At 44.5% G+C, this 14,204-nt stretch overlaps 1 protein-coding gene across 9 annotated transcripts in view; it reads left to right on the forward strand.

The window, feature by feature from the left end:
* TNC (tenascin C) overlaps positions 1-14,204 on the forward strand; it is a 100,084-nt gene that overhangs the window by 42,276 nt on the left and 43,604 nt on the right. For 6 of the 9 annotated variants that reach the window (XM_064468845.1, XM_064468851.1, XM_064468852.1 and 3 more), the window contains exons 2-3: positions 10,509-11,101; positions 12,037-13,350. In XM_064468845.1, the coding sequence (XP_064324915.1) occupies positions 10,639-11,101; positions 12,037-13,350 (1,777 nt within the window). In that variant the 5' untranslated portion in view covers positions 10,509-10,638. The remainder of the gene's footprint in view (positions 1-10,508; positions 11,102-12,036; positions 13,351-14,204) is intronic. The other 3 variants (XM_064468850.1, XM_064468848.1, XM_064468849.1) reach the window with 1 other exon arrangement.

The raw sequence follows: 14,204 nt of genomic DNA on the forward strand, positions 1-14,204 counted from the left end.
CTGGTCACAAATGGCCTGCCATGCACTCAAAAGCTGCTGGCTGGGCCGTGCCTTTGGGCCATTGCCCTCCTGGAACCAGTGAGCTCTGGCACAGGTTTGCAGTCGTGGAGCAAGTCTGGTTTTAGCTCACAGCTCCCATTGTCTGTCTTGGTTTTGTTGGGTGCTCAGAGCCTTGGCAGCCAGGAGCTGACTCTGGGAGTGCTTGTGGGGTCACACGCAGCGCTCCCAAAACTAAGCCTTTGCCAGAAGGTGACACACATCCCACCCTGATGTATAAGAAGTGATGCCATTGTATTGCCCCGATGCTGTCAGGGTTTCTAGCACTTAATACTGGACAGCATTGATATCCTTAGGATATCTTTTTTATAGGCACTTCTCAGGAAGCACGTGGATTTCTGGCCAGGTGCTTTGAAATCTTGGTTTGGGTGTCAAGACTTCTATTGTCCCTGCGAGTGAAGAGGAGGACATGGAAAGCAGTGCAGCCTCCTACCCTGGCATGCTTTTGCTGGACAAGGTATAACAGCAGAGACCTTAGGGTCTCCAAGAAAAGACAGGAAAGGCTTCTGCAGTTGTTGAAGTAAAATTAACTAAAAAGGCAAGATCCTGCCAAGGCACAAGCTGGAGGCATATTTGGTACATGCCATATTATCCATAGTCAGGAGCCCGTGAGCGTGCTGGAAGGCGACACATCTGCAACTCAAACTGAGATGTATCATTTATTTATTTCTAATTATGCACATTTAACATTATATTACATGAGAGATTAAACACCGAGTTATGACCGTGGACTGATTAATTCTGCATTATGTATTGAAGTTACTCAGCAATTATCTTAATGCATTTTGAACTCAGATAATTTTATTGATTCTGGTGGTACCAAAATGAGTTATTAAGAGCTTTTGATTCCCGTGTTTAGTATGGGTCTCTTCTTGAGTCTGGTTGGCTATATTTAATAACTATTATGTAATGCCATGTTGGATGCTTCTCATATAAACAACGGTGTTCAAATAGCCGTAAGACTCTGACACCAGCCAAGAGTGGCTGGGATAATCTAGGACTCAGCAGGTGCCATTCCCTTAGGGTCTGATCTTGTAAATGTGAATTCTGCATAACACTTGTGGTCCTGTTGGTGGGACAACAGATATTGCAAGACCTTGTTCTTTAGGTTTTCAAGTTGATATTCATGATCGTTTTGATTAGGTGAGGGCTCAAGCCGTTATGAGAGCATCATGTTACAATACATGCTGTGCCTTTGCGTTTCTTTAAGGGACGGCAGTTTGCTTTCTACATGACAGCCTGAACGTACAACTTTGAAGTTATCTGCAGGAGGCAGCGTTCAGGGGTAGTTGCTCCTCCCGCGTCCTGCAGGAGTGGCCAGGGGCAGTGAGTTGAGCGGAAGGTTTGCGGGTGCTGCCACATGGCTGCCCAGTGCTGAAATGGAAACCTTATAGTAACACAAAGCTTTTCCATAAGGCTTGTTATTTCATTTCCTCCAATGGTGGCTGGCCTCTACAATGGCTCCAAAGGAAGCACTGAGTTTATTCTATAAGTACCTGTGCAGGCACGGCCTTAACAAGACTATCTTATGCCCAGCAGCCCTAAACAACATGGTGGTTGTTTCAGAGCAGCTCTGCTCTAGCCAGACTGTATAATTTCCAAAGGCACCTCATTTGCCTTTTTCACCATCAGTCTTGTCTATTGTCTGTCTGTGGCCTATTTAGAAGGTGACTGTGATTAAATCTTATCAAGAACTGAAGCCACATGGATACTATTGTTTAACACTTTTGAAGCTTCCTCTAATAGAGGTAGTATATAAACACATTAAGAAACAAACTCTGGTGTGAAGATCGTAGAACTTAGGCAGAAAAATTGAGAGCAGGGAAAGCCTTTTCCTAGAGGGTAAACTGAAGAATCCCTCTAGAGGAACAACTGGAAACGTAAAAAGAATTTTTATGTTTAGTTATTTTATGTTTAGTTATTTGCACTTTCTTTAGGGTGCAGATCTGCCACAGACTTATTAGAAATCAGGACGATAACTGACTTGGCTAAACTCATGCCAGAAATTAGGAGAGGTCTCAGATCTCACAAGTCCCAGCACAGAGCCATTTCTACCCACCTGGCTCTCAGCTGTGCCCTTGGTCCTTTGCTCTTGATGGAATAGCAATGGCAGCAGTAGTATGTTCAGGCAGAATTTCTTTGCTTTTCCTATCATCAGACAGGTAGTTCCTAAGAAAGATACATCAAGAAAGTCTTTAGGACTATGAAACTGGGAGGCACCTATTGGTTATTGAGTTTAATATCCTGTTATTGCAGGCACCTCATCATATAATCTGTTTTTAACTTCGGTTTAATTATTGCATGTTTTCAGCAGCCATTTTCTCCCAGCTGCCTCTGCCAGCTGACTTAATTTTTCGTTTAATTCTGAGACTTGCTCATTATCTTTAATACTTTATTGATCAAAGGTGTTACTGATACTGGAAGAAGACTACCTCTGATCTCTGAACTTTTGCTATGCTTTGAAAAAGAGCCAAACTCATTGTTTGGTTTGGGAAGGTCTGTTCGCTCTCTGAGATCTTGAACAAGGATAGACTTAGAGAGATTTTCCATGGCTAAGAGTACAAAACTTTTGAAACAAAGTAGTTTATAATGGAATAATCATGCTAATTTAACTCAAAATAGTCACTGTACGACAGAAGGTTTAGTCTCTCATGGGGCTCCTTTTATGCTTATCATTCAGAATTTACCATAGCTCTTTCACGTTTTTATGGATGTTGGCTTCAGTGGGTTATTTTTCCTTCCCCTTTTGTGGCACTGTCATGCTGATGGCTTTGAAATATGAGCCTTTGCTAAATTCTAAATTGTACACAAAGCAATTAATTAAAATTCCTTCCAAAAAAGCCTTGGCAAAGCCCTGTCTATATGCTGCTTTTCAGCCAAGGTAGAATGGGTGGAGGCTAAAATGAAGCCAAATGGTTTTATTTAAAGATGACGTACAGTAGGATCCTTGAAACAGAAACTATACAGATTCCCCAAAGTGGAAATGTCATCTAAGAGCCAAAGCCAAAGATGAAAAAATAAGTGGTGTGAAGGGTTCATGCTTAGTTGAGTGATGTTTAAGGCAGGACCTCAGGGGCTGGATGGGGCAAAAAAAAATAATCTGTGTATGTGTTTTAATTGCTGTTCTTTGAAACAGTCTGAGGTACAAGTATGATCACAGTTCTAATGATCACCGGGATCTACTGCAGGGTTCATTTATGGTAATCTAAAATTTGTTTTGTTTTTATTAGTAGTTCCGGTGGCATTGGCAAGGCCCTCAGAATCTGTGATGGATGCATTCTGCACATGAAAACTCTAATCTATGACAGCTAAGAAATTAATCATGAATTAACTGTGAAAATCACTTCCCATCTTGTCATCCAAAGTGCCCATAAGTGTCCTCAGTCCCATGAAAGGGACTGCTCTTAAATGGGCAGGGCCAGCACCAGATGAAGCACAGGTGGCTTCAGGGGGTATCCAGAGCTCTGAGTTGTGGATGCTCACCCACATCAAACACAAACTGCCAGTTTACCCTTGAGTAAAAGGGATTTAAGTCATAAAGGCAGACTCATGAAAAGGAGAGTATGGTGTTCGGGTCTGGTGCTGTAAGGTGCTATAAATGCCTTCTGGGGAGTGCTTGTGTTTGAACTACTGTGATGGTTCTCAGGGAAGCTGGATCGGCTTTATCAGTCTCACAGTGGGTAAAATACTTGGGCCTAAATGCAGAAGCTTGTAGGAGCTTGAGTGCTGACCTCTCTGTATCTGTGTTTTCCATATTTGAAATGGAGGAATGACACTTTGTCCACTCCAATTACAAAATCTTTTGGAGAAAAGATTTCTGCAACACCTACAGCATAGGTGGATGCCACGGGGCCCTTGTTCTGGGGCTGTGGACATCACTGAACCACCTCTGTAACAGAAAGTGGATTTTAGTACCTGCACCATGCTATATCTTTAGACCTCATACTTCTTTAATTAAGCAAACGTGTTTTAAAATTTCTTTCCCAGTTTCCTCTCTGCCTCTTTCTCCATGCAGTTGTGGCAGAGGGTGCTTTCTCATTCTTTTTCACTGTTGTTGGGCATCCACAGGCAGAAATATCTTTTTGATTAATGATTTTCTTTCCTTTTAACTTCCAGGAATTAAGTTCAGTGTGTAAATCTAGCAGGGGTGTAGCAAAGGCTTTCAAATCAGTGCCTTTGCATTTTGCTATTTATAAAGAGGATGTCACTGAGTCTGGGTCTGTAGAGGTTTGTGAGTTTTCTGGATATGGGATTTCTTATATAGAAAACCGTAGAGTATATGCAGGGTTTTTCTGTCTTCATAGACTGGCCATGGAGGTAGAAGTAAAGTTGTTTGACTATAGATCAGAGGTAAGTCTTCACAGTGCAACTTGGAAACTGGGTGGATTACAGCTTATCACACTGCATTTCATTTGTTAGAACTTCTGAGAATGAAGGAATCCGCTTCTTTCTTTCCTCTTTGATAGTTATGATCCTCTTTTCCTCCCTTCATGCAGTTGATTTAAGACTTCAGAAGAAATTTCTGGATTATGAGTATTTCCCTTTAGAGCTTTGCATTCTAAGGACCTATTCGTATCTGTGGTGTTTAATAGGTGTTGAAACAACTGCAACATCTCTTTGCATACGTCTATTCTGTAAGCCTTGGGAACATAATGGATTTTCTGAATTACTCTGGATTTGGCTTCCTTAAAATTCCTCTCCTTAGAACGAATACGATGGAAATAGAGAAGAAGGGAAAAAAGCAACAATTTGGCTTTGATCATTTCTGCTGGAAAGATTCAGTACTGATGGTTTAGGACTGTTATGAATTTCTGCTCTCTGCTGTGATTTAATGTAGTTTGACCTATATATACTGAGTATCCCTGCTGATTCCTTTGCCCTGTTGGAATTGGGAATGGAAAGAAAATTATTTTCTGTAGTTATGAATGTATGGAAACAGGAGTGAAAGATGATGAAGTCAGAACTGTTTGTGTTTTGGCCTCCCATGTCAAAACTTCCAGCCCTTCCCCCAAGTCTCTTTCTTTGAGAACATTTCAATTTACTTCAGAGTTAATCCATCTGTGTTTGAGAAGATGCCTGGAGCCTCAAAAGTCACATGCTCTTGGCAAAGCTACATTAGCACTTTTTCTTTAAAAGGTTGCATCTATTGAAGCCTTGCCTTGTGAAAATGCGCTCTGGCAGACAGTTTCAATTTGTTAATCCCCTGTAATAGCACTGCTTGTATTCCTTGTAGAAAATGCACAAATTCAAAATGCAAAGAGGGAGTATTCCAGGTCAGATCAGATTCCTAACGTGGCTTTTTTGTCCGTATGGCAATAGATAAAGAGAAGAGCACCATGAAATCATGATGCCAGTGCCTACACACGTGCAAGGCTGGATATCCTAGTCTTGACAGAACAAGACGGCCAAATCACACCATAGTGGAAATTCTTGAAACAGGAAGCTGCTTCGGTTAACAGATCACACAAAACTCTTTTGGGGTTAGCAATTAACAAACCTCAAAATGCACTGTTTTGTGTTTTCTGTAGAGGACTATGGCTCAACTCCAACTGAGTCATCCTCTGTCAGAACCCAGCCCATCGCTACTTTTATGCATTTTAACAAGATGCACTTGAATCCAATATACACTGGCAATATTTGAGCCCCTTCTGCTGTAACATTGGAAGTAGAGGGTGTCTGAGCAAATCTAAGCAGCCTTCTGCCTCCTTTAAGAAGGATAGCTGAGATACTTTTTAACACCTCCATTTCTTTATTGCTGCAATCGGTTTTGATTAAAATCACACAGGGTTCTCATTTGCATATTTATCACTCCACATAGCCACAAATCATCTCACCACTCTGCCACTCCTGAATTTGCAAGAGAGACTAGAGTGGTACACTAGAACTTTAAACTATGCAAACAGTAATTTAGTTTCTCACACCTGCTGGTTTCCAGCAAATAAGTCTTTGGGGAAGGAAAATATTCGTACATTACCTTTGCTCAGTATTCCCTGGGAGTCAGCGTTCCTGGGGTTTTTTCAAGATGGATTGAAAATTTCCTATTAAGAAACAAGTTTCTAATTAAATGGAAGGGTCCTGGAAAAGTTCTGGTGTCAGAAGGTGGGTATGGGGTGGGGGATATCTAAACAAAAAAAGAGCCCTAACATTTTTTCAGCTTTTGACAGCCAGACTATGATGTGCGTTCGGATCCTCAGATGAAAGGGTTGGAGTGGAAATGAAAATTATTTCTTTCCTTTGTGCTATTGACAGTCCATCTTACTTCCACCACATATTATTAAGAGTATTGCTAGCTAGTGATCAGGTTCTTAAGGACTGTTTTTCTATGAATGGCCTTTTTTTTTTCTTCTCTTAGGATAACATCTTTTACACTTAGTGTTTATACAAGACAAGGAAATATTTTTTTTCCTGAATGTCTTTCTGCATTAGCTGGTACTGCATCCATGATTAGTGTCTCAATTCATTGTCCCTAGTTTTTTTAATAGGCCAGAGAAACTCTAAAGTGAATAGTAACATGCTCTGAGCCAACCAAGACTGAGGAGTAGAGAGCAGACGGCAAGTTTAGCCTGTGTCTGGGATGAAAAAATGTGTATTATCTTCATACTCTTCTGATTTGAAATTGAACCCAAATCTCCTTGCAGAGTTTTTAAACTTTCAACACTACTATTGCCCCAATGGCTGAGCCATTGCCAAATGCCCTCTTCTGCTGTCGCATTGATACAGACGACACGTTTATCAGAAAGACTGACATTTCTATCCTGGGCACCTAGACAACATTTTCAGATATATTACCTGTTAAGTTTATGGGCTCTAGAGATCCTGTACAATATTAAACAAAACAAAACAAACCAACAAACCAACAAAAACCACCAAAAAACCCCCAACCCTCTTACGACGATAGCTGGTGCATCCAGTGTTAGTGAGCCAAGGTTTCATCAGACGGGTAGGCTGCCTAAGCATTCTTGGAAGCAAAGATGTGCATAGCAGGCCTCAGATGACTGAGAGATTCACTCTTGGATCTACTTTTTTGTCTGGTGCCAGTAGGAAGCTCATTACGTGACATGACTGCAAAATTCAGTCCTGCAGGAATTCAGTCCTGATTGCAGAGATTTAAGACACGTATGAGAGGCCACAGCACCTCTAGTTATTATTTGTATTGTGGTTGTGCCTAAGGGAACAGGAGAGAGGTGACAGATATCTCTTGCCCAATGAGGGTGATGGCTGTGGGAAGATGCCAGTGATCAGAGTGGAAGAACACAAGCTCTAGACTTTATTGTTCTGTGTGACAAGCAGAATATTTTGCAGACCAACCATACAATCATTGCCAAGATTTTTGAAGCAGTTGCCTTGCAGTCAGGGCAGCAGGAAGACATGTGGGGCACAGTTTATTAGGATAAGTAATATTCCATATTAGACAAACTGCTTGTAAAAAATGGACACATTCTTGGTCATACAAACCTCTCAACATATCTGACAGAGATGCTACAAAAATCACCTAGCTCCTTTTATATGCATTGCAGCAAGGCCGAACTCATCATGGGAAGGGTCACAGTCTTTTGTAAACTCTTGCTGTAAGACTTTTAGGTGCCTGTAAATAATCCAGCGGCTAATGTCTGCAAAGAAAATACAGGAAGGACGTCTCCAAGAGGCACATTTAAAATACCATCTACATGAGCCATTCTGAAGGGAAGAAGATGGGGAAGAACAAAGGAACAACAGAGCCTGGCAGTTGCTATGGCTTCCATTTATTTCTAGAACGGCCTGCTCTTGGGTGGTCCGTTGTGGTCTGAGCTGTTGTTTAGATATGTTTGAGGAATGGGAGTTGGAAAGATGAAGGATGTCATCTTTGTTCTTCTGGCCAAAACTATGGCTAATGTATAAATAATTATGTGAAGGTGTCTTCTTTTGTAGGTCTGTGATCTAGGAGTGGAGTTCAGCTAATCATGCTGGGTCCTTGGCAGATCAGATGAGAAACACCTGATCTGAACTAGCTCAGACATCACCCTAGGTGTCAAAACACAGAGGTCACAGATCAGACAGTGGTGAATACTTCTAGACCACCACAATGCTTCTTCATAAACTTCAAAAGGATGTCAGCCAAGATACATTAAGTCTTCCAGTATCGTGTGTAGGCTGAGAGGTTTGGCTGTTCTACTACAATGAGTATCCAGTAAAAGTAATGGTGTTCATGTGGCTTTCACCAATAGGGAAGGTAATAGTGGCAGTGGCTCTTGTCAGAAACAGGTTTTTCATTTTCCAGGCATATTTAGAAAATCACAGTTTGTACCATCATGGAATGATATGTAAACTCATGGTACTCAGCAGAAAATTGGCAATCATTTTTCTTGGTTTGGGCAAGGCCCACATTCTTGTAGGTTGGGATTTACAAAAGCTGTAAAGAAGCCATAAAGGTGCTCGTCTTTCACTAACATTCAGTGAGAATTAGATGCCAAGCTGCTTCCAGTTTGGTGGATTCCTCTGTCAAGCAGCCTGTCCCTTAAATAATTACTTGAGGATTAGGCACCAGTTGTAGCTATCCAACCTTGATCAGGGCAAAAAGTGTATCACTGCATGGAAAGCAATTTACAAACCCCAAGCGGGAGTGCTTGAGAGTAAAATCCCACTTCAAATGCTGTCCTGACATGTTTCATGAACTGGCAACCCAATTTAGGGGTTGGCCTGAGTCACAAAGGAGACCTGGACCATGTCTGTCTGTGTTATTCTTTATGAACTATGTTGTGATCTCTTCTGGTTCAGACAGGGGTAGCGCACATATTTGAACAAATGGTTTAAGTGTTAGAAATGGCTTAGGGCTGAATGCTTTTCCCTGAAAAGAAAAAAGCCTCCACTGCTGCTTGTTTACCTCTGATTTATTCCCCAATAAAAAGGGTGAAGTTCACTCTTTGTGAGCTCAACGTTGTCTACAAAAAAATTCACTTCAGTAAAATGTCTGATGTATTGGTGTCATTCTTTCACAAAAGCAGCTGGGGTAGCACGGGGAAAAAATGACCTCTACATTTCAGGGAAAGGAGAAGGATGGAGGAAGCTAGCCTCCCATCTGACAAACGAATTATCATCAAAACCGTGCTATTTAGAGAAGAAATTGCTGTTTCCTCCATTACTGGCATTTCACTAGCTTACACCTAGTGAAAGCACAGTCGCTGACCTAACCGTTTAACCAAGCTTTTCTGGGAGCAGAAAGGAAAACAAATGCTAAGATGACATTTATGAGGTGCACTTGTTTAGTCAGTTCATTAGCTGCTTTTGGTTCTCACTGTGCATGCCCAAGGGTTGATTCTGCATGGAAGTTAATAGAAGTCTTTTTGCTCCCCTGGCTCATATCATTTGAAGGGAACCAGTACAGACTGAGGAGAAAGATGAAATATTGAAGCTAGTTGAAAAGAATAAGTTTCAGGAAGAGTTAGTACAGCGTACAAGCGTACAGCCTAGCCAGGTGCTTGTAACTGTAAGCTATCTCTTGTATTATAGCTGATGAAAGATCAGACAGTGAGAAATGTTTCCTAGTGAAAAGGTGTATTGGGTGCTAAAAAGATCTTTTTACACCTGCATTGACGCAAAGCTTTCTCTCTTTCTTGAAGGACTTAGATGATCAAAGGATTTCTTTCTCTTCCTCTCCCTTTTTCTGTGTGCACACGTGTATTTCTACTGCTGTTTCCTGCAGCATGTCTCCCTTGTTTGAGTCTCATCTTCTGTTGCATCTCACTACTTCTATGCTAAAATATTGCTAGCTGTGGTACAAGCACTGACACCAGAACCTTCATCCTGCGGTGTTCTCCAGAGAGCTCCGTTTATCTTCACGCTGTCAATAAATCACCAGTATAGTGAAGGCTACTATTGGGCTACAAGCCCTGGAGTTCAGATTCTCAAGCAATTGGAATACTTTAAAGCATGTGGAAAAGGGCTGCAAAGAGCTCAGTAGTGTCAATATGCCTTTAGACAATTTCTTGAGTTTCTTACATGATCCAGCCTTCAGTAGCCTTCAAGAGGTGGACTAATGTGTGAAGGAAATACAGACTTTTAACATTAGTTGAATCATAACAGAATAGATATTTATTTTACCTACCTCCATCTGAAAGTAGTGTTCTCAGCTGAGATGACGCTCAACAGGCTTCTTTGCCCTGGTCTTCTGCTTGAGGCAGTTAAACCTTCCATATCGCACTATACCTGCTCTAAATTGGAAATAGTAGTAGCTTCCTTCAAGGCTCATGTCTTGTGACAATTTGTTCACAAGAGCACTGAGATCCTGGAAAACAAGGTAACGCACTGTTATTTTATATAAGAACAAGCTCAGCAGCTCGGGTGAAGTGAGGTTGTACGTTGAGCAGCACTCCAGCCATGTTCTTTAAGGATGCTAGCATGCATCCAGCGTCATAGGCCTTTTGTTGAGTGGTGTAGCTGCGGTTCATCCCTTATGCTGCTCCTTATTCTTCTAGGGAAGAGGCGAGCCAGGAAAGGAAGGGATATCCAACTTGGTTTGAACTGGCTTTTCAATTTCTGCTCCAGACTATAAAGGCCAAACATACATAAGACTCTATCAGCTTTGGAAAGGAGCTGCACACCACAATGGGACTCCCCACCCAGGTTTTGGCCTGTGCGATCTTAGCTTTGCTGTACCAGCATGTCAGTGGTGGACTCATCAAGCGAATTATCCGGCAGAAGCGGGAGACTGGGCTAAACGTGACCTTGCCAGAGGATAATCAGCCTGTGGTTTTTAACCATGTCTACAACATTAAGTTGCCTGTTGGCTCCCTTTGCTCTGTGGACCTGGATTCAGCAAGCGGTGATGCAGACCTGAAGGCAGAAATTGAGCCCGTCAAGAATTATGAGGAGCACACGGTGAATGAGGAGAACCAGATTGTCTTCACACACCGTATTAACATTCCCCGCCGAGCTTGTGGCTGTGCAGCTGCCCCGGACATTAAGGATCTGCTGAGCAGACTAGAGGAGCTGGAGGGGCTGGTATCCTCCCTACGGGAGCAGTGTGCCAGTGGAGCTGGATGCTGTCCCAATTCCCAGGCAGTAGAAGGTAAGGCAGACTGGGGAGCTGCTGTTGGGGAAATTCTTGTGCTGGCTGTAGGTCATGTTTAGAGTAGATACTCAAATCTGTTTCAAGAATAAGCAAAAGTCAACCTGTTAAATTTGAAACATAATCAAAACTGGGAATGTATTTGGCCAGCTTGCAAGATACACTCATTCACAATTTTGCAGTTTTATGAATCTGTGGGTCAGAAGCCTGCCTGGGCCACTTTGTAGCTGTGGTGCTGAGCACGTACGGCACTCGGGCACGGTGACAATCTGTGTTGGAGTTAAGATTAAAACTCATGCCGTCCAAGCTCCTGGCTCCACATTTTGTCCCCTTGAGTAAGCTGCCAATGTAACTGTTTTCATTTCCAAGTTTTATTTAATAGAGACCAATGAAAATACAGCAGGACATAAGGCAATAGACGAGCAACAATAGTTAGAGAAGGGGGAAAAAAGGTATCCTTCTGCCTTCTTTTAAACTGAGGTAAGAGACTGGTTATACAAGAGAGAACACACAGGTCTTCTCAGTAGTAGCCTGTTCCTCCGAGCACAGAGCCAGTCTCACAGTTGATGATACAGCATGCTGCCTGGCTTTTTATGTTCTGGAGTGAATTGGTGAATAATGCTTCATGGTGTATGCCCTAATGAAGCAGTCAGGAAAGCTGCTCAGTCAGTGGAAGAAGGATTTTGAGAAGGGCAGAGGAATCCAGCATGCTCATTTACCGAGCAGTTGGCAGGGGCTCTTCCCTGGCATTGCTGCAAATTAAAGCATTCCTGGTAAAATAAATCTCACTAGAGAAAGAAGGAAGAATTCTCTTTCAAAAGCTTCGGTGATTCTGGAAATTATGTCGTGCAGGGAGCTGGGGCTGTGTGCGCCACGCTGGCCTAACTCATCCCAGAGCTGAGGGGAGTAACGGGTTTTCTGGATCATTGGTACAGGTCGCCTGGACACAACACCCTATTGCAGCGGACACGGCAACTACAGCATCGAGATCTGTGGCTGCATTTGTGAGCCTGGCTGGAAAGGCACCAACTGCTCCGAACCGGACTGCCCACACAACTGCTTCAACCGGGGCCTCTGCGCCCAGGGCAAGTGCATCTGCAGCGAAGGTTTCACCGGCGAGGACTGCAGCCAGGCCGTCTGCCCGGCTGACTGTAACGACCAAGGCAAGTGTGTGGATGGAGTCTGCGTGTGCTTTGAGGGGTACGTAGGCACAGACTGCAGCGAAGAGCTCTGCTCCCGGGGGTGCAGCGTGCATGGGAGGTGTGTGAGCGGGCAGTGCGTGTGCCACGAGGGCTTCGCCGGTGAGGACTGCAGCGAGCCCCTCTGCCCCAACAACTGCCACAACCGTGGGCGCTGTGTGGACAATGAGTGCATCTGCGATGAGGGCTACACTGGTGAGGACTGCAGCGAGCTCATCTGCCCCAAAGACTGCTTTGATCGTGGGCGCTGCATCAACGGGACCTGCTTCTGCGAGGAGGGCTTCACCGGGGAGGACTGCGGGGAGCTGACCTGCCCTAACAACTGCAATGGGAACGGGCTCTGCGAGAACGGGCTGTGCATCTGCTACGAGGGCTTCGTGGGGGATGACTGCAGTGAGAAGAGGTGCCCAAAAGACTGCCACAACCGCGGGCGCTGCGTGGGCGGGCGCTGCATCTGCCACGAGGGGTACCTGGGCGAGGACTGCGGGGAGCTGCGGTGCCCCAGCGACTGCCACAACCGTGGGCGCTGCATCAACGGGCAGTGCGTGTGCCACGAGGGATTCATTGGAGAGGACTGCGGGGAGCTGCGGTGCCCCAGCGACTGCAACAGCCGCGGGCGCTGCATCAACGGGCAGTGCGTGTGCCACGAGGGATTCACTGGGAATGACTGCGGGGAGCTGCGGTGCCCCAGCGACTGCAACAGCCGCGGGCGCTGTGTCAATGGGCAGTGCGTGTGTGACGAGGGGTACACAGGGGAGGACTGCGGGGAGCTGCGGTGCCCCAATGATTGCAACAACCGTGGGCGCTGTGTGGAGGGGCGCTGTGAGTGTGACAATGGCTTCATGGGGGAGAACTGCGGGGAGCTGTCCTGTCCCAACAACTGCCACCAGCGTGGGCGCTGCGTTGATGGGCGCTGCGTGTGCCACGAGGGCTTCACCGGGGAGGACTGCCGTGAACGGTCCTGTACCAACGACTGCAACAACGCGGGCCGCTGCATCGACGGACGGTGTGTCTGTGACGAAGGTTACATGGGGGATGACTGCTCTGATGGTAGGTTGCAATGTTCCTTTTGAATTTCCTCCCCATGGTAATTCCCTGTGCCCATCTAGTAGCCTCAGAGGCTCTGTGAACCTTTTCCATGTATCTGGGCCCTGTTGTCGCTCCTCTTTGTCATAGTCCACACAGCTGAATCAGAGAAGTAACCACACCAGTAGCAAGACCTTGGCCTCCCTTACTTTTCAGGGCTTAGTGTAGTGTTTGCTGGTGACTTTTGGTGGTCAGCAAGCCAACAGGCTGATAATGGTGATGCAGTCCGTTTGTTATCTCCAAGGTTGCTCCTACCACAGTGTCACCAGAACTGTAGCTGGCACTGGCTGGGATTTGTCACCAGGACCTTTCAGTTTCTCATAGTACCTCTTGATGCTAAAAAAAAATGCATCTGAAAGAAACTGTTCTAGCTATGGAGAAGAGGGAGATGTATCGAGCACTAGGTATTCACCAGGAATAGACAAAAGAATATGGGCTGAATTTTGACTAAAGAATAAGTCTTTGCAGGAAGGAGATAATGCAGGATAATGAATGTCAGTGAATAAAGAGTTCGTGTATCAAATGTTTCTTACAGCCAGATGCTGGTTCCCAGTCTCATGCTGGATGGGTGAGAAAGAGGTTTGCATTTTTGCATTTACAATTCCATCAGTATCGTAGGGGCTGGAAATGAAACACCCAGGACTGATAATACACACTGACAGACCCCAAGGGCTCAGCTGTGGAGGTAGATCTCTGAGCTGGAGCCCTGGTGGAGGCAGAGGGTGTAGTGGAGGCAAGACACACACAGAAAATAGCAACGACCTGAGTGATGTGTATGAGACAACTGTCACAATGGCATTGCCAGATGTTGCAAACAC

The sequence above is a fragment of the Phalacrocorax carbo genome, chromosome 18 (genome assembly GCF_963921805.1).
Source record: "Phalacrocorax carbo chromosome 18, bPhaCar2.1, whole genome shotgun sequence".
Taxonomy (NCBI): Eukaryota; Metazoa; Chordata; class Aves; order Suliformes; family Phalacrocoracidae; genus Phalacrocorax; species Phalacrocorax carbo.